General features: G+C 37.6%; 1 protein-coding gene across 1 annotated transcript in view; it reads left to right on the top strand.

Annotated features, from left to right (window-relative positions):
- LOC126457518 (von Willebrand factor C and EGF domain-containing protein-like) overlaps positions 1–25,268 on the top strand; it is a 183,019-nt gene that overhangs the window by 101,974 nt on the left and 55,777 nt on the right. Inside the window, exons 5-7 of the mRNA XM_050093855.1 lie at positions 12,767–12,886; positions 24,434–24,556; positions 24,845–24,910. Coding sequence (XP_049949812.1) covers positions 12,767–12,886; positions 24,434–24,556; positions 24,845–24,910 — 309 coding nt within the window. The remainder of the gene's footprint in view (positions 1–12,766; positions 12,887–24,433; positions 24,557–24,844; positions 24,911–25,268) is intronic.

Genomic DNA, 25,268 nt, shown 5'->3' with positions numbered 1-25,268 from the left:
TTTAGAGTTTCCCCAGAAGGTGACCCCATATCTAAGATGAGAATGAAAGTACGCATGATATGCATTCAATACTGTTTTCTCACTACAGCATGATTTTAATGAACAAAGAAGATAACATGTTTTGCTCAGTTCTGCATTGAGATATTCAATATGCTTATTCCATCTGATGTTACTCTGCAGCCAAAGTCCCAAGAATTTGGTTTCAGTACTGTTACCAACTGGTTCGTCATTGAGAGAGACTGATGGGATAAACATGTCCTTGTTAGGAACATTGTGGAATTTTAGAGCAATGGTTTTCTTTCTGTTTACTACAAGCTGATTACTCTGTGCCCAGCTGCTAAGTTGTTTCGTGACCGTGTTTACTGTCTGCTGTAACTGTTCGTCATCTCCTTTTAGTAGAATCATGGTGTCATCTGCAAATATGATTGTTTTGTGTGCATCAGTATTTAAGCTTACATCATTAATGTACAGAAGAAACAGAAGGGGTCCCAATACAGATCTTTGGGGTACACCACATTTTATTTGCTTATAGTCAGATAAGTGATTAGATACAGTTTTTAGTTCAATATTTGTGTGCTTGACGCACACTGCCTGCATACGATTTGTCAGGAAGGAACTGATCCACTTGTTGGACAGACCTCGAATACCATATCTTTCTAGCTTTGATAGCAGAATTTTACGGTCCACCATGTCAAAAGCTTTTGACAAGTCAATAGAGACTCCAATTGTTTCCTGTTTTTTGTCCATCAGGTTTAGGATGGAATTGATGCACTCATAGACAGCAGTTGTCATTGACCTCTCATTTCTGAATCCATGTTGTTCATTACATAGGATGCTATTTTTATTTATAAATTTCATAAGTTTCTCATACATAACTTTTTCCAGTACTTTAGAGATGCAGGAGGAAATTATGATGGGTCTGTAGTTATTTACATTGTCTTTATCCCCTTTTTTATATACAGGAATAACTTTTGATGTTTTCAACACATCAGGGAAAGTGCCTGCCTGAAGTGAGCAGTCGCAAAAATGTGAGTACTTCAATTAGGTTTGATGCGCTCTTCTTTAACATTGTTGCAGGTATACCGTCAATACCTGCCGATTTGGAATTCTTCAGTCCTTTTATTGCTTTAGCTACTTCATCTTGTGAAACAGAACTGATGTACATTGATCCTCTACATGCACTTATTTTATATTCATTTGCCTGGGTGCTCTTAAAGTTTGATTGTAACATATTTTCAGCAATACCTGTGAAAAAGTTGTTAAATGTGTTGGCTACTTCTAAGGGGTTTGTTACTTTTTTATTTTTATGTGATAGTGTTATATTTTTCCAAGGTTGTCTGTATTCTTCACATTCTTTTTTTATAACACTCCACATAGCCTTTGATTTATTAGCTGAATTATAAATGATTTCATCATTATGCATTATTTTTGCTGCTTTTATTACTTTTCTTAATATTGTGGAGTATTTTTATAGTATGTGCGTACTACAGGTGAGGAATTTTTTTAGTTACATATTTCATGAAGTAGTCTTTTCTTCTGGCATGAAACCCTTATTCCCTTTGTGATCCAGCTGTTTGTTCTAGAGTTTCCCCGTATGGTTAATGTTTTCAGTGGGAATGCAAGTTCAAATAAATGGGTTAATGTATCAATGAAAGTGTTGAATTTTTCATTTATATCGTTCATTTTGTACACTCCTAGCCATTTTTCTTTCTGTAATAAGTTGTTGAAATAGTTCACATTATGCTGATTATAACTTCGATATGCTGTTCTGAAAGACATGTTGTTAATAATACTGCCTTGTACTTTTATGCTTAATATTTGAGCAAGATGATCACTAAAACCTGCATTGAAAATTTTTAGTGAGGTGTTATGTAAACTCTTCTTTACTAGAAACTGATCAAGAGCTGTTTGGCAAGTTTCTGATACTCGGGTAGCTGCTTTTACTTCAGCCTTTAAATTGTAGGACATTGCAAGGTTCAAAATGGTCTCCCTATTTCCACTATTCATGAGGAAGTCAATATTGAAGTCACCACAGATTATCAATTCACAATCCATTTTATTTACTTTATTTAGCAATGACTCCATTTTGTTTAAGAAAAGTTCAAAATTCCTGGACGGTGATCGGTAAACTGTAGCAATAACCAGGTTGAACTGAGTAATTTTTATAGCTGCAATTTCATAATCCTTTTCAACATTTGCCCTAGTTACGTCAGGTAGTGTAATAAAATCTACATTATCCTTTGTGTAAATTGCTACCCCACCCTGCTTGCTGTTTTTCCTGCAGTAGTAAGCAGCCAAGACAAATTTGTTTATTTTCGTATTCTGGATTAATTCTGGGTTAAGCCAGTGCTCAGAAATGCATAACACTGAGATATCATTAAGTTCATGTGTTAATAGAACGTTAATTTCATCGATCTTATTACGCAGGGATTGCACATTATGGTGATAAATTTTTAGTTCCGGTGTATTCACGATTTGGTAATTGGGAATCATATTTACAGCATCACATACCTCTAGTTTAAATTAGGAATGTCAGCAGTGTTGTATTTTCGTTCTTCTTTCTTATTTATTTTGTTTTCCTCACTGTTGGAAGGATGTTCAGGAAGCTGATAAATTGTTCTATACCTTACAAGTCTTTGATTTTTTCACTAACACGATCACAAACAAATCTTTTCCCTTCATAGTTCAAATGCATTCCATGTTTCGTGTGCAGATTTCGATGCAGCTTTTTGATTTCAAGCAAAAGATGGAAGGAGCATTGAGATTTGTTGAGTGATGTACTATCTGCATTGGATAAAGAGGGGATGGATGTAAAATTAGCAAAATCAGAATTTTTTCAAGAAGTGAAGTTCTTGGGACATCTTATTAAGGAAATGGAGATAGCACCAGATCCTGAGTAGCTGAAAGTGAGAGAGGAACTGGCAGTGCCCACAAATCAAAAGCAATTGTAAGCTTTGTTGAGATTATTTAGCTTCCATTGCAAATTCGTTAGTGGGCACTTAATCAAGGATTGACCTCTGATGCAGCTGCTTAAGAGGAATTACAAACGGATGTCAACTGAGTGATAGGATTAAGTGTTTAGAAGTCTGAAGGATGAACTTCTCTGTGGAAAAATATTGTACCATCCTCATTGTATTATCCAATTTTGTATCACTTTAGATGCATGTGGGTATGGGCTGGGTGTGGAAGTGTTTCAAAATATACCCACATCAGAAGGAATGATTAAGCATAGGACAATTGTTTGGCTGTTGATCATTGGCAGCATCATAGAGGAATTGTAGTTTGTCTGAACTGGAAGCTCAGACTTCATTGTGGTGTGGGTGTTCCAGAAATTTGAACATTACTTATTGGTAAACAAAACTGTTGTATCCACAGCTCACAAGGCATTCAGTTTTCTTAGAACTGGAGATAATGGAAGAGGTTGTGAGAATGTCATAGCAGACACTTTCTCAGATTTAAAGGGTAAGAGGGAATGACCAGGAGGTGACATAGGACAAGGGTGAGATAAAAATATTGTACTTTGAAAAAGAGAGAGATTAGAATGCGATTAGGAAGGTGTGTCAGAGAATTAGACATGAGCAGAATGCAGATTAAAACTTGAGGTTGCCCATGCATTATTTGAACTCTAGTACTTATCAAAAGGTCAAGGTCCATCTTACTCTGCACAAAGGTATTCTTTTAAGGAGGAAGTATGATGAAGTGGAAGACTGGAAACTAAGCTTTCAGGTACACAATGTAGAGAAATTAATTGATATAGTGGAACAAAGTTACTGACTGTTTGGGCCATGCAAGTGAACTGCCAAGCTTCAAGGAAGTTCGTATTTAACAACTTGTGGAGGAGGGTGAGAAAGAAGCTAGCTACATGTGAGAAGGTGAAGGCAACTACCATGTCAATTTGCCTGGAGCTTGTGGTCTAGTGGAGAGCATTGTTGCCTCTGGATCATGGGATCCCGGGTTCGATTCCTGGCAGGCATGAGGATTGTGTGTTTGTGTTGTGTGTTTGTGTTGTCCTCATCATTTCATAATCATCATTCAAGACAGTGGCTAGATTGGATTGGGTAAAAAAGTTGAAACTGTAAAAAAGTTGGAACTGTGTAAGGGTGCTGGTGACAGCACAGTTACGTGTCCCACAAGCCAAACATCACCACCATGTCAATTCAGGGTTTGAGTCAGTGTACTCACTACTAGACCTACCGAATTAATAGCAGAAGATTTGTTTGGCCCTTCGCCAGTGCCAAGAGGAGGGTGTAGCTACACATTTTTGCTCCTAAAGACATTTCCAAAGTTTGTCAAACTCTATGCAAGGAGAGGCCTTGCTGTTGGACGATAGTCCTCAGTTTGTGTCTAGGTGGTTCAAGCAGTGCATGAAGAAAAATGATGTAAAGTGTATTAAAATTTTGGAATCTTCTCCACAAAGGAACATGAATGAGAAGGTTATGAGGGAACCGAATAGGAGTGATCAAAGAAAAGAGACTCAAAGAAATTTTGGCACGTGTACCACGGGCCATTTAATGTAGCACACAAGTCCCATGAGAATGCATATTTACTGGTGTACACAAGATCTAACAAGGAATTAGATTTGGGAAAAATCATAGATTTGAAACCATATCTACAGGGAGGAAGTATGTGATTAGGACTATTGGAGGTAATCTTTCTCCATGCATGCTTTATAGTAATTTAAATGTATTAAGGTAGAAACATTTAATCATTTGGGATAGAACATATGCTGATGTGGTTGGGCCAAAAGGGATTACAAAGAGTATTTCAGTTACTTAATCTGATAGTACCAATCAATATTATGTGATGTTTTATTACCTAACAGAGTGGGTGATGATTTCAGCAGATGTAGAGGAATGAACTTAAGAATGTGAGATTTTATCAATTAGCAAGTTAGTAGTGTGTTCAGTTTTGATATACACCCAAGCTGGAAAATTTTGGTGAGAGTTGGTTCACTATAGCAGAAAGTTCTGCATACAAAGTGATGAAATGAATTTTTTTTTATGTCACAATTTTACATATAAATATCTAAGATGAAACCTTGTTATAGTATAGGTACAAGAAGTATTTGCGCAACTGAATCAATGATTTTCTTTAGTAAACTGTAAGATATTTCATTTCTACTGTTTTGAAAATTGTTAGCTGTCACACATTTATTCTTGCCATTATTGGTAAGTTGGGAGGAACTGAAGTTGCAAATGAATTATTTTTGGAGTGGTATTTCATGGGTATATGTATTTTCATTTGGCAAGGCTTATTTATTTGCTTCTTTTAAAGGATCTACTCTCTGTGGGGTCATTAAGCATCACTTTATTAAATGTTTAGTTTATAGTATAAAATGTTCACCTTATACCCTTAACATTGTTTAAGAAATGTCTGACTAGGACAAGAGAATTTTCTGTTCATCTGTCAGTGGATTGGTATGTAGTTCATATACTAATGCCAGTGTTTGTTCTCACTGGTTACACAGAGAAGACAACTGAGGACTTGTGTGTACCAGATAAACCATCTTATTCCATTGAGGGAGAATAGTACCATAACCAATGGACTTAATGTATCACTTAAAATCATGTTTATTACACTTTGTATCATGATCACTTAATTACCATCTAATTTTGGCATGAATGTGTATATTCTGCACTTACATATGTGTTGATTGCTAATTAGGTAAAATATAAGGAAGAGACCTGAGTATTTAGAAAATTTCAGAATTGGTAGAAAATGTTGTGATTTTTTTCATAACAAGTGTTACTTTTCGTTAGTAAGACATGTACTCTGTGGACATTTAGTTTTCTTTTTTCAGTTGTAATTATGAAATATGTCTTGGTGCTGACTTTTACAGTGTAGTGAAACATTGCCCCTCAGTATCCATCTTTGGTTATAACAACTGTACTATGCTTTCTTGTTTTTTGTAAAATCTTGGTGAGTAGTTGATAAGTTTAGAGATGATCTTTGGCTTCCCACACTTCCTGCACTTAGGCTATTATTATTATTCTTTCTTTACTCAGACGTTATGTCTGGTCAAAAAATGGAAAGTGACACGGACCTTGGTCAAGCGTGACTTTCTTTTAACTGTACGGTATATGTTACATTGCATTTTGGAACTTTCGGGTAATTGAACATGTATCAATAATTACAGATTTCTGTAGTTGTATATATATGTTTGGATGTAGCTGTATTGTGTTGATGTACTGGTGGATATTGTGTGGTATGACTCCTGTAGTTGATAGTATAATTGGTATAATGTCAACTTTATCCTGATGCCACATGTCCTTGACTTCCTCAGCCAGCTGTAGTATTTTTCAATTTTTTCTCCTGTTTTCTTCTGTATATTTGTTGTATTGGATATGGATATTTTGATTAGTTGTTAATTTCATCTTTTTATTGGTGAGTATGATGTCAGGTTTGTTATGTGGTGGTGTTTTATCTGTTATAATGGTTCTGTTCCAGTATAATTTGTATTCATCATTCTCCAGTACATTTTGTGGTGCATACTTGTATGTGGGAATGTGTTGTTTTATTAGTTTATATTGTATGGCAAGTTGTTGATGTATTATTCTTGCTATAGTGACATGTCTTCTGAGGTATTCTGTAACTGCTAGTATTGTACATCCGCTTGTGATGTGATCTACTGTTTCTATTTGTTGTTTGCAAAGTCGACATTTATCTGTTGTGGTATTGGGATCTTTAATAATATGCTTGCTGTAATATCTGGTGTTTATTGTTTGATCCTGTATTGCAATCATGAATCCTTCCATCTCACTGTATATATTGCCTTTTCTTAGCCATGTGTTGGATGCGTCTTGATCAATGTGTGGCTGTGTTAGATGATACGGGTGCTTGCCATGTAGTGTTTTCTTTTTCCAATTTACTTTCATCGTATCCGTTGATGTTATGTGATCTAAAGGGTTGTAGAAGTGGTTATGAAATTGCAGTGGTGTAGCCGATGTATTTATATGAGTGATTGCTTTGTGTATTTTGCTAGTTTCTGCTCATTCCAGAAACAATTTTCTTAAATTGTCTACCTGTCCATAATGTAGGTTTTTTATGTCGATAAATCCCCTTCCTCCTTCCTGTCTGCTTAATGTGAATCTTTCTGTTGCTGAATGTATGTGATGTATTCTATATTTGTGGCATTGTGATCGTGTAAGTGTATTGAGTGCTTCTAGGTCTGTGTTACTCCATTTCACTACTCCGAATGAGTAGGTCAATATTGGTGTAGCATAAGTATTTATAGCTTTTGTCTTGTTTCTTGCCATCAATTCTGTTTTCAGTATTTTTGTTAGTCTTTGTCTATATTTTTCTTTTAGTTCTTCTTTAATATTTGTATTATCTATTTCTATTTTTTGTCTGTATCCTAGATATTTACAGGCATCTGTTTTTTCCATCGCTTCTATGCAGTCGCTGTGGTTATCCAATATGTAATCTTCTTGTTTAGTGTGTTTTCCCTTGACTGTGCTATTTTTCTTAAATTTGTCTGTTCCAAAAGCCATATTTATATCATTGCTGAATACTTCTGTTATCTTTAGTAATTGGTTGAGTTGTTGATTTGTTGCTGCCAGTAGTTTTAGATCATCCATGTATAGCAAATGTGTTATTTTGTGTGGGTATGTTCAAGTAATATTGTATCCATTATTTGTATTATTTAGCATGTTGGATAGTGGGTTCAGAGCAAGGCAGAACCAGAAAGGACTTAGTGAGTCTCCTTGGTATATTCCACACTTAATCTGTATTGGCTGTGATGTGATATTATTTGAATTTGTTTGGATATTAAGTGTGGTTTTCCAATTTTTCATTACTATGTTTAGGAACTGTATCAATTTAGGATCTACTTTGTATATTTCCAATATTTGTAGTAACCATGAGTGGGGTATACTATCAATAGCTTTTTGGTAATCAATGTATGCGTAGTGCAGTGACCTTTGTTTAGTTTTAGCTTGATATGTCACCTCTGTATCTATTATCAGTTACTCTTTACATCCTCATGCTCCTTTGCAACAGCCTTTTTGTTCTTCATTTATAATTTTGTTGGTGTTGTATGTGTTATTAATTTCTGTGTAATGACTGAAGTTAATATTTTGTATATTGTTGGTAGGCATGTTATGGGGCAATATTTAGCTGGGTTTGCTGTGTCTGCTTGATCTTTAGGTTTCAGATAAGTTATTCCTTGTGTAAGTGTATCAGGGACTGTGTGTGGGTCTGCAATATAATTGTTAAATAATTTAGTTAGATGTGAATGTGTTGAGGTGAACTTCTTTAGCCAGAAATTTGCTATTTTATCATTTCCAGGGGCTTTCCAATTGTGCATAGAATTAATTGCTCGGGTGACTTCATGTTGCAAAATTATCACTTCAGGCATTTGTGGTATCATCTTGTATGAGTCTGTTTCTGCTTGTATCCACCATACATGCCTGTTATGTTGTACCGGGTTTGACCATATGTTGCTCCAGAAGTGTTCCACGTCTGTTATGTTTGGTGGGTTGTCTATTTTAATGTGTGTGTTATCTATTGTCTGGTAAAATTTCTTTTGGTTTGTGTTGAATGTTTGGTTTGAGTTGAATGTTTGGTTTTGTTTCCTTCTATTTTCACTTTTTTTGTATCTTCTAAGTCTTTTGGACAATGCTTGTAATTTCTGCTTCTTTTCATCTAATTGCTCTATCGCTTCTTGTTGTGAGATTTTACCTAACCTTTTTCGTTTTTTGTCTGATATTTCATTTCTTATAAATTGTGTTAGCTGTCTGATGTCTTTTCTCAGTTATTCTATTCTGATCTGTAGCCTGTGTTGCCATGCTGGTTTTGTGGGTTTCTTCTATGTGTTGGTTGGTTCTGATCTCTGCCTAGTGTGTATATTTAGTGTAGTGAGTCCTCCTATATAAACCAGTAGTTGTAACTCTTCCATAGTTGTATTTTCATTTATTTTGTTGTGTATGACTGTGTTGATAGTTTTTATTGTTGTTTTGACTTGTGGGTAATTTGGTGGTCTACGCAAGAATGGTCTAATGTCTGTATTTGTGTCTTTGTATTCTATATATGTTAGCTGAAATTTTTCTTCTATATCTAACATCTGTGTCACTTATTATTATTATTATTATTATTATTATTATTATTATTATTATTATTATTATTATTATTATTGGTGGTGGTGGTGGTGGTGGTGGTGGTGGTGGTTAGTCATCAATAAATATCTTGAGTTTAAATAGAGTGTCTGGGCTTGATAATGCAGCATCAAGCTAGTGTGTGGAGTAAATGTGGAAAGATAAAATTATATTTGACGGGCAGTAAGCTAGCTTCAGTACTAACTGGCTAGTTTACAACATACCAGTTACCTAAGATGTTGACTATACTAAGATATCTTCACATCTGTCAACAGGCAGTGTCCTCACAGTTGAAACATGAGGGAACCCCAATGATAGCTACCACATATCACATCACAGGCAGCTTCAGATCCTCCTGCCAATGTGCCATCCCAGCCCTTCCAGCCCCTGTCTTCTCCTCGACAAATGAATCTTTGTTTGGCTGCCCTCACCAACCTCCTTAACATTTGGTACCATATCATCTATACAAGATCTGTTCCAGAAATTCCAAAATATAAATAATTTTGCACCCATTTTGTGTTGCAGTGCAATTCAGTTGGTATCCCTGTACATGCCTGTGTTTAGTGCATAACTGTTGGAAGTTTCATTGTTGTATGTCTGTTAGTCATTGTTTAGTGCTGTATCGAGTAGAACGTTGGATTGCACAGTTTGCAAATTGTGAGATGGCAGAGTTAGAAGAGTAACACACAAATATTAAATTTTGCATGAAATTCAAGAAAACCTATACAGAGACATACCAAATGATGCAGGAAGCCTATGGTGATCAGCACTGAAGTCATACTCAGTGTTACAAATGGTTCACGTGGTTTAAAAATAGCCAGACGGAAGTTAAGGATGTGTGTGCGCGCGTGTGTGTGTGTGTTACACTCCTTGTTGATTGATTGACCCTGTGGTGTATACTCATGATTTACAACACCACAGGAATCAAAGAAAGCAGTCAGCATCACTTTGATGTTGCTGCACACTGGGTGGGCCTTCTTTCATCTTGGTGATGAGGAATGCTTCCACTGTGACAAATGAGATTTGGTTTCCAAGTCATGTCCATACACCCAGGACTCTTCACCTGTGGTTATGGTGCTCATGAAGTTGGAGTCGTTGTTTGTGGAGTCCCAGCATGTCCTGTGAGACTTCAACATAAAGTGCTTTTCTTCAGCTTCAGTGCAAGTTTTGCCAACACTCTCTTCATTGCCAAATCTTCGATCACAAAGGAATATGCCATAAAAGTGCTGATGGCCACCTCTTCCACAATTTGTGTGATAGTGGCACGACAGTTCTCCATCAATACAGCATTCACTTCAGCAATGACCTGATCATTTCAGCATATTAATGGACAATTGGAGAGTGTTTCGCTCTCCACTGATGTGCAGCCATCTTTAAACTAGTTGTATTACTCCTTAATCTGTGTGATGCCCATAGAATCTTTGCTGAAAGCTGTCTGAATCTTCCAAATGGTTTCCACCTGGCTGCTACCCAGTTTCTGACAAAATTTGATGCAGTAGTGCTGCTCCAGTCATTCTGTCATTTCCCTTGCAATGAAAAAGGGACATGAGCACTACATGCTACCCCCTCTCAATTGCTGCTTGCCAGCAACTGATGCTATTGACAGGCAGGAAAAAAGGATGGATGCACAGAAAGGTTCAAGGTCGGCTCATGCGAGTACACTAAATTCAAATTTGTGAGGTATTTGCAAAATAAGTCGGGTAGGATACTTTCCTAACAGACCTCATATATTTGGGAAGGAGGGGGGCTTATAAAAACTACCTTAGAAGTATATGTGAAAGGGAAGAGAAGGGGTGGGAGGAAGAGCCTTCATAGCCTTCATAGCCTTCATGAATGCTGGACAGCAACGCATACAGTAGCATTAAGAAGGAAGCTGTGGACTGCCAGAAATGGACATGCAAAGAAGAACCTGCTGACATAACTGAAAACATGGTGATTGTGACATAAACCACACTTAAACTGAGCAAGATGTACCATTAGAATGATTGTTGTTGATATAGATTTCTGAAGATAAGGACACCATTTTCCAATAGAATAAATCTGATATAAGAAATTACCCAAAACACTTGGGCAGCATTACTTTGAAATTGACTGATTTGTCCCGACAGTTAAACCACCTGCATATGCCTTATTGATTGCTTCAAAGCTCCAGTTTGTTATGAATTCACCTCATGGACTGTTTAAAACTTTCCTCTTACCACCAACTTTCCTCTAGGTTCAACCACAAAATCAGTCAAGTGCCATGCTGCAGTAGTTTAATCAATACTTAATGGCTCTTCAGATTCATTCATTCAGCTTAGTCTGGTTTGCCACATGGTTTTAAGTTTTATGAATGTTCAAAACAGTATATATTATTTAGGGGTAAAGAAAAGATGACTTGGCAGAAGCGCTGCGTCATCGATAGGTGTGTGTGTACACACACACACACACACACACACACACACACACACACACACACACACACACACACACACACACACACAAAAAAGAGCGCGCGCGCGCATATCCCTATATTGTTCTCAGTCAACTGCCAGTTCTTTTCTGGCACATGGTGAGTAGTTTACTGGGGTGAGGTGGAGGTGTGATGTGGAGTGGGAAGGGTCATTGTGGGGTGAGATTTGGAGGGAGGCAGGATGCAGTGAGGGGGTTGGGGGGGGGGGCTGTGCAGCAGCTCATGGGAGAGTGGGGAGCTGGCTGTGGGCTAGCTAGGGATGCAGGTGGAAGGGGCAGGTGGCAGGTGGCAGATGGCTGGGCATGCAGTTTCATAGACCATGGCAATGAAATAACACCACACATCTACCTGATGTGGCAGCACAAATTGGGTGGGTTACTGAGGCAGGCCCACAGATGGCTTCCCACTCTACCATAAGCCACTAGACACTTCCCCCAACTCCCTCCCTGCCTGCCACTTTTCTCCATCCTTCACTGCACCCATCCCCACCTCACCCCAGTACACTCACCATGGGTCAGAAAAGAGCTGGTAGTTGACTGAGCACACTGTAGAGAGAGAGAGGTGCGTGTGTGTGTATTTTTCCACAAACTTGAAAAAGGAAGCGCATTAAAGAAGCTAGCCAATATTTCTGTACCTATTGTTTGTGTACCTATCGATGATGCAACATGTTTGCCTTTCGCTGAGTCATATTCTTTACTCCTAAATAATTCATAATTCTCAACCAGAACTTTGTGTACATTACAATACAGTATATATATTGATCCAAGAGCAAAATAATTTCATGTATCATAAATATTTGTATAGACATACAACTCCTATACTAAATTAATCATAAATGGGCAAATTATATTCCAGTACACTATATTTTATCTATACTTAAGCACTCCACATTTACAGCAGTGAAATGAATGCATCATGTCTTTCGTAACCAGCACATGTGAGTTACTTGGATATATTCTGTCAAAGTTGCTCATAGAAAATGTACTTCTGTTGACTTGTTCAGGTGTTTGTCATACTTGCTTTGGTATTTGTCGATGTTATACCTATGGCAGTTTTCACTAATAAATTTGCATGAATAATTATGACACAGTTTTAGCAGCATCAAATCAAGACAGATATTTTTAAATATGACTTTGATATCAAATATAGCAATTTGTATTTAGAACTTCCCTTAAAGATAACAAATTGCTGAGAGTTTATACTATCATGTTCATGTTCGCAGCAAACAATGGCACTGAGCTGATACGGTGTCACTATGAGGGGAAGGATTACTACGAAGGTCAACTTCTGTACAATTCTAGTGAGCCTTGCAAAACATGCATCTGTGACAGTGAATTTAATAGTAAGTATACTGCCAGTGTATGGAGACCAAAGAATACTAGTAGTGATTAAATATAGGACATACTCTGTGTATAAAGCATTTTTAGTTTACTTGTAGAATTTTTGTAATGTGACGTGGCATGACTTTTGTTTTGCTCTGAAACAGAAAGATATAAAATTGTGAATAGTTATGTCCATGACAGAAAATTTTCTTAAAGTTAATTCATTTATTAGCTACACATAACATTTCACTTTAATTATTTAGATTGTCACCTATCCGATGTTAGTTTCCAAACATTTTACTTTTATTGCTTAATTTGCTAATATTCAAAACACTGTAGGTGAAACCCAAATTTTCACATGGAAAACTGGATATTAATCATGAAATATCAAAAATTATTTTTTGTATAGAATGAGTGAATATAAATTAAAAGATCAAAACAATCGGAACAACTACATTTTGTGAAGGTAGTAGGTTTGTTGATCTGTAGATCGCTGTTATGAGGTTATTACAATTTAAGAATAACAAATGAATCATCATAATCATCAATAATTCTCTCTATATAAAAGGCAATATCCTGACAGACTGACACATCACCAAGCCCAAACTAAGGATAGATGCTTGAAGTTTGCAGAGGATGTGAATCTTATAATGCAGGCATCATTTAACAAGGATTTGTTAGAGATTCCACTCCTAAGGGGATGAAATAGGGGAGGACAGGCTTTTTGAAATACGTTGCTGAAGGCAATTTTGAAGATAGAACTTTGAAAATTGGTATTTGCTTTCTCAGTCAGAAATAGTTACCAACATTTTTGAAAATTCAGCCCCTATAAGGGTGTAACTTGGTATGAAATATTTTAAGAAAATAATTTTTTGTATGTTTTAAACAAATTATGAAAATTGGGAATTCATTTTTGGTTGTATATCAAGAAATACATGTTAGGGGATGAGTCTACGGAAATATGTCCATAAGAATGGAAAAAGCATGGTTAACAGAAACCTTGACTCCAGCTACCAGAATAACTTTTTGGTCAGAACAACATTCGGAAAAGACTGTGCTTCTATGGCCTTAAATAGCATTAAACATTTAGGTGATGTGAAGAACATAAAAATTCAGAAGAAGAAAAAAAATCTGTACCGACTATAGTCTATGTAAGCAAAGCTGTGGGCACTAAGCTTGTTCATATGTAAAGCCATTTACATACATGCAGGTCAAATTTGAGATGGATGAGACAGGTAGTTGGCTGTGGCCTTATAGCAAGAGCCATTCCAGAATTTAGCTGAAATAGGGAACCACTGAAAATCTAAATCATGATAACCTGAAGGAGACTGGGGCTTCCATCATTCCAAATACAAGGATTCCGGGATACTTTTTTTTTAGTTTTCAGTTAAATTTTTTGTAATTTTGACTGGTAAGAAATAATACTCTAATAAAGGATATTTCTGCATCCCACTACTGCAGAATAATACTACAGCAATAAGACATGAACGAGAGAGAAAAACTAAAATAAAACCAAAGTTATGAAGGACATGCGCCAAGTACACATCAAAACATTGTGCTCATACAAGTGTCTGCCAGTAGCAAAATGTGTCAAAGACTTTAGGAAGATTATGTTATGCTTCATAACAAAAAATTGCCTCCACTGAGCATGATGTCACAACTGTTTACATTAGATTCATGTGAGCAGTTGCAAGTGGGCCCTTGCGCATGTGCAGTTGAGTCGCGCATGTGCCTTCGCCTGCTTCTGGTTACAAAAGTGTGGCTGTTGGCTGTATAAGTAAGCAGGGTCATTCCATGCCAAGTGGTCTAAACCTTCCCACCATCATGTCTCCAATTTTCTTCAAATTTTATCTGTAGCACTAGTCAAGTGCTAAATTAAGTTTCTCAAGATTTCAAGCCTCTAGCTGCAATACTTGCTGATCTACACCCCCTTGTCTGAAGGGTAGTAAGTTCGCATGCGCGCGACATCAGACAAAATGCCATTTTTGGGGTCTCATAAAATTGAAACCAATTCATAAGAATGGTTAGTAAGATGAGACCCTGTACAGTTTTTTGTGCTGATTCAAACGAAATTAATTATAAGATTACTGATGCAAAATCCGGTCAAACAAGTCGACTCAAAGTGTACCCCTAATTCTGTCGTGACTTAATGCGACAAATTTTGACCAATATTCAGACTGCAATAATTTCCTTGCAGATAAAGATATGGACTTGAACTTTTTACCAAGTCTTATCTTTGTGCTGGACATAATACAGCTGGATTTCCAACTACCCAGGCTTTATAGTCGCCTTGCAAAATCTCTTCAAATTTGGCAGTGTCAGCGCAAATGGCTTTATTTACCAAAGTTCAAAGCCCATTACTACAAAATAGTCAGCCTGGATTTAATTGTGAATAGTATCATCTGAAAGAGAAACTCTTGCTCTACAAGATGGATATATTTTTCTTTTGCAACGCTTCCATTAAGTGCTTATTTACTCAGGTCAAAGTATCTTATATTTTGTGTGCGCAGTGCCCTGCATTGGTCCATGATGGCTGAGCCATTACTGGTTATCACAATAAAACCAGCATCCCCATCGCCATAGGGGCCACGCCCGATAGCCATGCAGTAACAGCCACGGGTGGGTATCTTTACTGCAGGTTCCCAAGCCTGATTACAGGGTGTCTTTACCACAGGATCCCAAGCCTGATTGTGGGTTTCTTTATGCAGGTTCCCAAGCCTGTCTTCCTCAGTTACTTCATCATTCTGGAAGCATCGTTGATTTGCAAGAGAATGCTTTCAGGAAAACTGTATTGCCGACCAGATGATGTCACTGATGGAGCTGGAATAACACCAATGATAAGTTGTTCTGGAATCCAGCAAGTATCACGTCTTAAGGGCCAATAAAATGAACTTGCAGGACCATGAGGATGCATAAAGCTTATGAAAGCATCTTTCTGTTCGACTGAGATTTCAACGATGTTTCCAATCCACCATTTCTTTTCATAAATGCAAGCAACATACTGCCCAGGCTGAAGATCCATGACTTGAACTACTACTTCAGCAGCACTAATTTTGGCCAAAAAAGATGTCGCATCATTAGAAACTCTACTGACCTTAATTGTCGTCATATCAATGGGCAAAAAATGGTGGTTTTCTCTTGTGCCAGCTAGAGTGTGCCCTTGCAGGAATCTTTCTTCTTGAGAAGCTTTTTCTTCTTCAACTTCCTCTTTGCTGATGAAAAAGAATTTGATTCCATTGATATTATCATTGCAGAAGTTGAAAAGATCTTTGGGTGTTAGAATCTGGTTTTCATATGGACGTTGCAAACTTGCTCTTGCTGCCAACCGTTTTGTTGTGCCTCCAATGCCATCACAAGGCGACTTTCCATGGCTTGTTCCAAAGAAATTCCATTCTGCTGTTATTTCAAAATCTTCTTTGTGATAGCATAAGTTGAGAAAATTCTTGAAATTCTTATATTGTGCAGCTGAGCCATCACTGAAGTAGTGGATGTGGCTTATTTTGGAAAATTGCATCTTCAGGTAATTGATTACTTTTCCAATGTAAACATGGACAGTAATCGTATCGTGTCGAAGGCAGTCACTAATAACACAAAGATTCACACATTGCACCTCTTCGTTTTCACTGTAGTAGACTACAAATGGATGAACTGTTGCTTGACTGTTTTCCCAGTGAAAGCCTTGCACTGCATCTTGAACAATAAATGAATAGTTTTCAGCAAAATCCATTAGTATTATGAATTCGCCTTCTTTCAAATCAGTTTTGAGAGCTTTCAGGTGCTGGCTTTGATGCTTGGCAATGTAGTGATGACAAGACAGGTTCCAAATTTTTGCTGCAATATCTTCAACATACTCTTCTGTTGAAAGCTGCTTTGTTTCTAAAGTATCCCTGTCGGTATGAATCCATTGTTTGTACTCAATCAGTTCTTCAGGGTCATTATCTTCAAAATATGTTGCAATAACTGCTTCTACACCTTCTGGACCAGGGCAGTTTTCACAACGATGAAGCATACAATCCTTGTTTTCCAAGCTGCAAACAGCTTTGCTAAGAATTTCCTTGTAGTCTTCATTGATTGATGCACCAGTGAGCATAAGCTTGACATTTTGGTGTATTGTACAGACACAAACTGAGTGCATTCCAGCAGAGCCAACTGTAACACACCATTTTGGTCTAAGCTCGCAAAACTTTGAGAAGCCAATTTCTGGTCCATTTTGCTTCTGATAAGACACGTACATTTCCTTCAAATTGCAAAGCAACAACCGCTTTTGCTTGTACACCTTTGTTCCTGAAATTCTCACAGGCACACAGTCTTTCTTCCCTGGACAAAGTCTGCTGAATTCGTCATCTTGAAAAAAGTCATGTACTTTCTGGACAACTTCATCTGAAAGCTTCCTTCCTTGCCGATTTGCTGGAAAAGCTAGAACACCTTGCTCATTCTTCAGTTTTCTCGCTTGCTTTACCATTCTTTCTGATACATTAAATGCTGTTGTCGTATCTTTAATTGTCCAGCTTCTTGGAACCAAGGTCAATATTTGAACTTTTGTCCTACGATTTGACACTTTACATTTTTCTTTCAACTCTTCTATAAGATTATCAAGATCTGCACAATTATTGCATGGGCGACTTTTACTTGAACTTGGCTGTTCATCGTAATTGATTCCTACAGCAGCAGCAATTTGATTCCCAATTAAACTTTGTGCATCCAAGATCTTTCTTTTTGCATAGCTTTGCTTATCTCTTTTACTTAGTTGTCTTCTTTTCAATGGTGAAGCACCAATAAATGATAAACTTTTGTTGATGGCTGGTTCAGTTTCATCCGTTGTGAAATCTTGTTCAGATTGGGTTGATAGTGATGATGAATCTTCTAGCTTTTGGTTCAGTGCCGACATGCAGCGAGGGCAAAGCTTCTGACCAGGTTTTATATCAATCACTTCTTTTTTCTTTAACAGGCAAAGTTTGGCAGCTGTTTCATTATCAAGCAGTCTAAGTCCAGCTTTTACATTGTGATTCCTCTTCTTGAATGGATTGCAACATTTCTTTTGCATCGCTTGATATTCATGTAGGAAGAGGGCTTCATGGTGGAAGCAAATGATGGAATTTTCGTCAAGTTTGGCTTCTGAACGCGAAACAAGCAATTTCTGGTCACATTCTGTGAAATCACTAAACGCTTTGAATCCAGTCTTCTTAGCATAGAAGATAACATGGCACTTCGATGCAGCAGCATCTTTTCCAATTGAACAGGGGGCCAACGATTCTTCTTCTTCATTAACTTCTGACATCTCTCACTGGCCAATCACTGAATAAAACACAAATGAAATATCCAATTATATCAGTAATTCTAAGCGACTATTAAGATTCAAATTCCTAGAAATGAAGAAAAATTAGTGCATCGCGCATACAAAATATAACAACTTTGATGTGAGTTAATGAGTACTTAATGGTCGCGTTGCAAAAAAAACAAATGTCAGTCTTGTAGAGCAAGAGTTTCTCTTTTAGGTGATACTATTCACAAGCAGATTCAGGCCAACTATTTTTTAGTAATTGGCTTGAAACTTTGGTAAATTTTACCGTTTGTGCTGACACTGCCTAATTTGAAGAGATACTGCAGGGCGACCATATGGCCTGGATCATTGCAAATCCGGCTGCATTATGTCTAGCACAAGCATGAAGCTTGGCCAAAAGTTCAAGTCCATATCTTCAACTGCAAGGAAATCATTGCAGTCTTAATATTGGTCAAAATTTGTCGCGTTGTGTCACGACAAATTTTGAAGTATACTTTGAGTCGAGTTATTTGACCGGGGTTTGCATGAGTAATGTTATACATAATTTCGTTGGAATCAGCAAAAAAAACTGTACAGGGTCGCATCTTACTAACCATTCTTATGAATTAGTTTCGATTTTATTAGACTCCAAATATGACATTTTTTTTATGTTGCATGCACACGGACTAAGTACACTTCAGACAAGGGGGTCTAGATCAGCAGCTATTGCAGCTAGAGGCCTGAAATCTTGGGAAACTTACTTCAACACTTGACTAAAGCTACAGTTAAAATTTGACGAAAATTGGAGACCATGATGGTGGGAACTTTTTTCAGTTTTAGACCACTTGGTGTGGAATGACCCAGCAGCAAGATGCTACCTGGAAAAAATTTACTGGCGCGCACAAGCTGCCATATTTGCTGGGAGCAAACTGGGGTATCTGCCTCAGGCAGCAGTTTCAGTCAAGCATTAATCGCCTTGCAGAACAATGAAGTTATTTTTGCCAGTTTGCTAAAGAAATATGGCTTTATTAATTTTTTCCACTGAGGCAGTCAATTTATTTGAAATGAAGTGTTTAATTCCACGGTATTGACTAGTTTTAACTGTTCGCTGCATTTCAAAAGAGCATGCTTTCATTTCTAGCATGTATGGCATTATGCCATAATAAAGAACCAAAAATGAGATAATACAGTACTGGTACTCCAAGAAAATTTATAACCGTATCTGGACATAAAAATGTGCACTTTAAGCCGAATTACGCATTTTAGTATGATTCACGAAATTCCTCTGTCTTATTTCTTTTATGACATAATGTAAGACTTTTAATTTTTTACATGTATGAACACACAGCTTCTCATCGTAGCTGCGCAAGCGTGGTGACACCTGGCAACTGCTGAAATGAACCTCTTTCTAACAGGTCGCAGGAAAATATTGCGAATGATTGATTGAAAAGCATTACTTTCAAAGTAAATTTTCTTTTACACAAGATAAACTAAGTTTGAGAATGTGTGATGAATCTCTTAAATCATAGAGAATTTGACTTTCATTGAAAAATCTCCTATTTGAGGACGACCATTTAGAAAAAAATTTGAGCCCAGATGATCAGACATTTGTCGGTATTAAAAATTTTACTGGCACATTTGTGTGATGTATCTTAAAGGGCAACACGCCCTAAAAAGATTAACATTATATGTGAAATTTCAGCGAACTCTTGCAGCTTATTAGTTGTCAAGACCAGCATTATATGTGAAAGCTCTGCTTTTCTTGTAGCAACACCATGTATATAAATTTACATCATTAAGTTTTCCTATTTGTGTGTATGTGCCACTTAACAGTGATAATGCTATTGGCTGACTACATAATGTGTCCTAAGCTGTGAATATCTGCTGTATCGGCAGGCGAGATCACGTGACATGAGCTATGACTGGCTTACAAAAGTGCATTGCAATCTCGATTTCAATGCTTCGGAAAGTAGCTTGCGGTGTTTGGTGGAATTCAAATTTATACTTTTGTAATATGAAAATATGCAGTGTACATGGCCTTTTTTCCGAGTTTCGTTTTCTAAACAGGTGAGAAATTCTACACTGGTGTATAAAACCATAACCATAACCATTCAAAGGATTGATAAGTTTTACTGTTCCAGGGAAAAGAATACTGTCACTTAACACGGAAAAAGTGTATTTTCACCCGGGACAAAGTGTGTTTTTAATGGGGAAATCTGGGAAAAACCTGGGAAATCTTTTTCCTTGTCTGCATATACACCCCTGTCTCTCTCTCTCTATCTATCTATCTATCTATCTATCTATCTATCTATCTATCTCTCTCTCTCCATGTGAGACTGATAATTAGTTATTAAAAGCAGCTGCCTGGGCTGAGAGAGGTGGGCAGGGGGGAGAAGCATGAAGCAAGGAGGGGAAAGAGTGAGTGAGTGAGATCTTTCATTACATGACTCAGTGGCTGCATGGCTGCGCAATAAAAGGAGTACAGCAGGTATAAATGGAGATTGGGGAGGAGACGGAGGTGGGGATGGAGAGGGAGAAAGGGAAAGGGGATAGTAAGGGTGTTGGTGGTGGTAAAGAGGGGTGGGGGTCGAGGGGAGGGGGGAGAGGGGGGGGGGAGAGAGAGAGAGGGGGGAGGGGGAGAGGGAGAGGGAGGGGGAGGAGGGGGGAGGGGGAAGGCAATACATGATCTGGACAGGGAAGGAGTGATATGAACGGAAGAGAGAGGGGAGAATGTTAATGCGAGGCAGTGGCAAAAGCAGAAGTGTAAGCCATGGGGATTGTGAGAGCACAGGATATGCTGGAGAGATAATTACCAACTTGTGTGGGGTGTATTAAAGTGACCCATATACTGAAGCAGCTGTTGAAGTCACTTGTGTTGCGGTGTGTAGCATGTTCTGTAAATGTATGATAAAGTCTGTGGTTTGCCTCAGTTTGGTGATGGCTATTCATATGAGTCAGCAGTTGGTTTCTTGCCATGCTCACATAGAATGCTCTATACCAACATGGCTCTGCCTCTTATTGGGTAGGAAATGCCTGTGACTGGACTACGGTAGGATATGATGGATGGGATAGGCCTTGCACCCGGGGCATCCACAAGAGAATGACTTGTGGGGGAGCAGGATTGGAGTACGAATGGCCAAGCATATTCTGCAGATTGGATGGTTGGTGGCTCTACTTTGGGTGATCTGAGTAGGATTTTAGATTGGCTAACCTTTACCTCAGGGCACAACGAGAGATATTTGAAGCCCTGGTGAAGGATGTGGCAGAGCTTTTAAAGCCCAGGAAGATATGGAGTGATCAGAAGAGTACTAGTCAACAGCTGTTTAACAGGTTTACTGGTGTTCAAAGTGGCAATGATATGGGAGATCTGTTTGTGGATGAGCTGGATAGGAAACTGCGAGTACAAGGCTCTTTGTGAATGAGCTGGATAGGAAACTGTGAGTAAAAGGCTCTGTTAGGGTTGCTAGTATGTTTTGATAACTCCTGCTGTCCACTACAGATGCAGCTTCCACAGGAGTTGAGGCTGTATGGAAGAGACTTTTTGATGTGGATGGGTGATAGCTGTCAAAGTGGCGACTTATTGCTTAATCTTTATTTCTTCTTTAGTTTGTCATCTTCCAGTTTGTTTTGAACACAATATTCAATTTTAAATATTTCATATTGTGTCCTATTGTTTTCATTGACTGTATTTTATTTTTAGCTATTTGTGTGTGGTGTAGTTTGCAGAGCCCACTATGTAACAGAAACTGAATTTAACAAAGATCTGCTCGAAGCGTCCATCGCTAAGGTCACCTCCTCAAGAAAACTTAAGAATAAAGTTCTGTCTCCATTTATTAACAAAATGATTTTGGTCAACTTAATGCAAATGGTCTCCTTGGACCAGTAAGGGAGCTTACCACAAAATACAAAAGTGTTAATAATCTGGAAGTAACTCTTAGATTAAACAGAGGGTTCACTGAATGTTTAACACAGCACTTCTATTACTGGAGCACCAAAAAATATCTTCCATGATACGATACAGTCCTACCACTAGACTGAACACTCAGAAATCTCAAAGTTTATGCCTTCACTGGGAGGCACAAGTCTGAATGGAATGAAACTTCATGTCCCAACAAGACTGGAATAATTTTGAAGTCCCTTCAATAACGAGTGATACCAACAGTTCCCACAAGCATGTCACCGAACTTAATGCTGTCCATTGGATGTGAAGGCAGTGTGTGGTTGGAAGAAAAGCTGGATCCATAGCAAAAGGCATCCATTGACTGACAGCAATGGAACTGCCTGGATGGGGCCAGCATGGTCCTGAATATTTGCATGGCAGAGGTATACTCGCATTTGATTGGCTGCATATGACATAGTGGATGCAGTGAGAAGGTCTATGGCAGGAGCAACCCCTATTGCGGATGTGCACACCACCTGATTTTACCTCTGGTGTAAATGAAGGCCCTCTGTGGGTTGAACTGCAAATTTCTTGTCTCATTATAGTGGACAACTGTTGTCACAGGAGCAGTGCCTGCTGCAGCCCACCTGGCAGAGGTGTGTTGCAGGGTGGAATCAATGTTTGATGACTTCTGTGACAAGTCACTATTTCTTCCATGATATTGTTTACTGAGTGGGATCAGTGGCTTCACAAGTGGGTCACAACTTGACAAGGCAAATCAGCATGTTTGAGTAGAAGTGCTGAAAATTTCCTTAACCAAGAGAGAAACTGATTAAACTATATGTGATAATTCTTGCCTGTACATGAATTAGTTCATTTGTCCACCATGTTCATCTTCGTAAATTGTCATGGTCATCAAATTACTTTACTGGAATGAGGATGGACACTAACAGATTTTGCACACTGGTAACACCCAGCACATTTGTTGTTAAATGTGTCTGGCAACATTATGCTTAGAACTGTCTGATTTACTGCTATAAATCCACCTTGATAAGTAAGTGTGTCCTTTAGAACTTAACAGGTTTCAACATCCTCAGATAAATTACACCCGTAAAATAGTTGGAAAGACATGTAGCAGTAGAAGATGGAACAGTGTTTTTCGCACAGTTGCATCAAAGGAGTTGTTAACAAAATGTGGCAATTTAATGTCATTAAAGAATTAGAGAAGGACATTGAACTGATGCAATGAACTCTAGACTATAAACCTAGATTTAATATTTGAAATTTGGTTAATTTTCACATATACTTGTCCATATAAAGTACACAATTTCATGGTTAGTTTATGAAATGAGAAAACAAGTTATTTTTCATACTTACTTCTGCAGAACGTGGTATAATAAAAACATAAAAATGACACCACTCACATATTAGGCTTTTTGCAATGGGCCAACTGCTGCTCATGCCTACAAGGCAGTAAGAGGAGTGATCTATACTTGTGGAATATAGGATCAGCATGTTGCCAATCCCTCTAGCTGTAATTGCCAGTAGATGAATTCTGAGGATGCCATTGCTTCTTTATTCAAGCAGTTCCTAATTTGGATTCACATGGGCTCATTGGATCCCATACTAGACCTTCTTACTACAGAAAAAAACTCTGAGGAGAGACAAGGAATAGAACTTGTTGCCTTCTGCACTGAAGGCAGTGCTGCTAAACATTCAGCTAAGGAGGCAGTCTGGAGTGATTAAATGAGAAACAGGTTACTTATGACATTAAGTACTACACAAACAGCATTGCTGGATAAAAATTTAAAACTACTGCAACAGGATCAAAGTCAATCGTATTCTGTCAAACTAATCATATTTAGGTAATCATGTAATGATATTGCTGAACTTTACCAATAACTCAGATGATGTGGATTGTATTTTACTGCATTGTTGTTTTATACAAATTTAATTTCCCTCATTTATACGTAAATTGTTTGCAACTGTTTTATCATTTTTGTGCAAAACATTACGTTCAGATTATTTTACTGTTTTCTCAGTTCAGATTGTGTGCCATGAAGAAGTATTACTTCTCTAGATTTGAAACATATTTCCTATAGTTTCTCATAATGGTGTTTTACTCATTTCTTTTGCCTAGTGAGCAACTTACATTTTTGTTTGCCTCTTTTACAGGATTTTATGTTACTTGTTTATGTATTTTTCCCTCTTCTGGTTCAACTACTAATAGAGACATATTAGAATTACAGTATATACTTTTTATTGACACAGTTCAGCTTTTGTAGTTTCTGGACCTTTTAATAAGTTAAAAAAATTATTTTAACATGGAGGATTTTAGCTATATTTTATGAAATGATTTAAACTAGGTACAATATATTTTGTTGATCATTTATGTGATAGTTGGAGTTACTGTTATTATCATTGCAGCTAAACCACGATGTCGTGAAGTCAGTTGTGGCCTTGAGCTTCATTGGGCAATTGAGTTACAGAAGGGATGTGCACCAATATTCTATGGAAGTCAAACATGCTGTCCCATAGAATGGCGTTGTCGTGAGTACACCTTATTGTCATTGTGAGGTTAATAAGCAGAACAATTTGTCTATTCTGTCTATTCTCTCTCTCTCTCTCTCTCTCTCTCTCTCTCTCTCTCTCTCTCTCTCTCTCTCTCTCTCTCTCTCTCTCTCTCTCTCTGTGTGTGTGTGTGTGTGTGTGTGTGTGTGTGTGTGTGTGTGTGTGTGTGTGTGTGTGTGTGTGTAATTTTACTTGAATATAATGTTCTGCTAATGAGATAATAAATGTAGAGTGCACCAGTCTTACAGTACAACAAATTTATTTCAGCTCGTTATGGAGACAGAGTAATTCACAGGAAAACAAAGAAGCCCTCAGCATCTGTCAATTCTACAGGTAGTGTTTCGACTCTAATACCTATTTTCTGATGTAATTGTACTAGTTCTTGTCTGATGAGAAAATCTTTAGTATCTTAGTCACATTAAGACAAGTTCTTAATTTACTCCATCCTTCAGTTTTAAGTTACAGTTGAATGTTTATTAAATGTCTTACTATTCAGATGTATCTCACTATAGCCAATAAAACAGATGATCCTTAAATTAAATAAATGCAATGACACTAAATAAAATCCTAGAGATTCAATGAGCACATCTTCGTAGTCCAAAATGTAAGTGATGTGGGCCAAAATTATACACATGGGAAGCAGAATATGCTAGGTTAAAAGCTCTACCCCATATTGGGCTCAGCTAGAGTC

This window comes from Schistocerca serialis, chromosome 2 (genome assembly GCF_023864345.2).
Source record: "Schistocerca serialis cubense isolate TAMUIC-IGC-003099 chromosome 2, iqSchSeri2.2, whole genome shotgun sequence".
Lineage (NCBI taxonomy): Eukaryota > Metazoa > Arthropoda > Insecta > Orthoptera > Acrididae > Schistocerca > Schistocerca serialis.
This window is presented reverse-complemented; position numbering and strand designations above follow the sequence as displayed.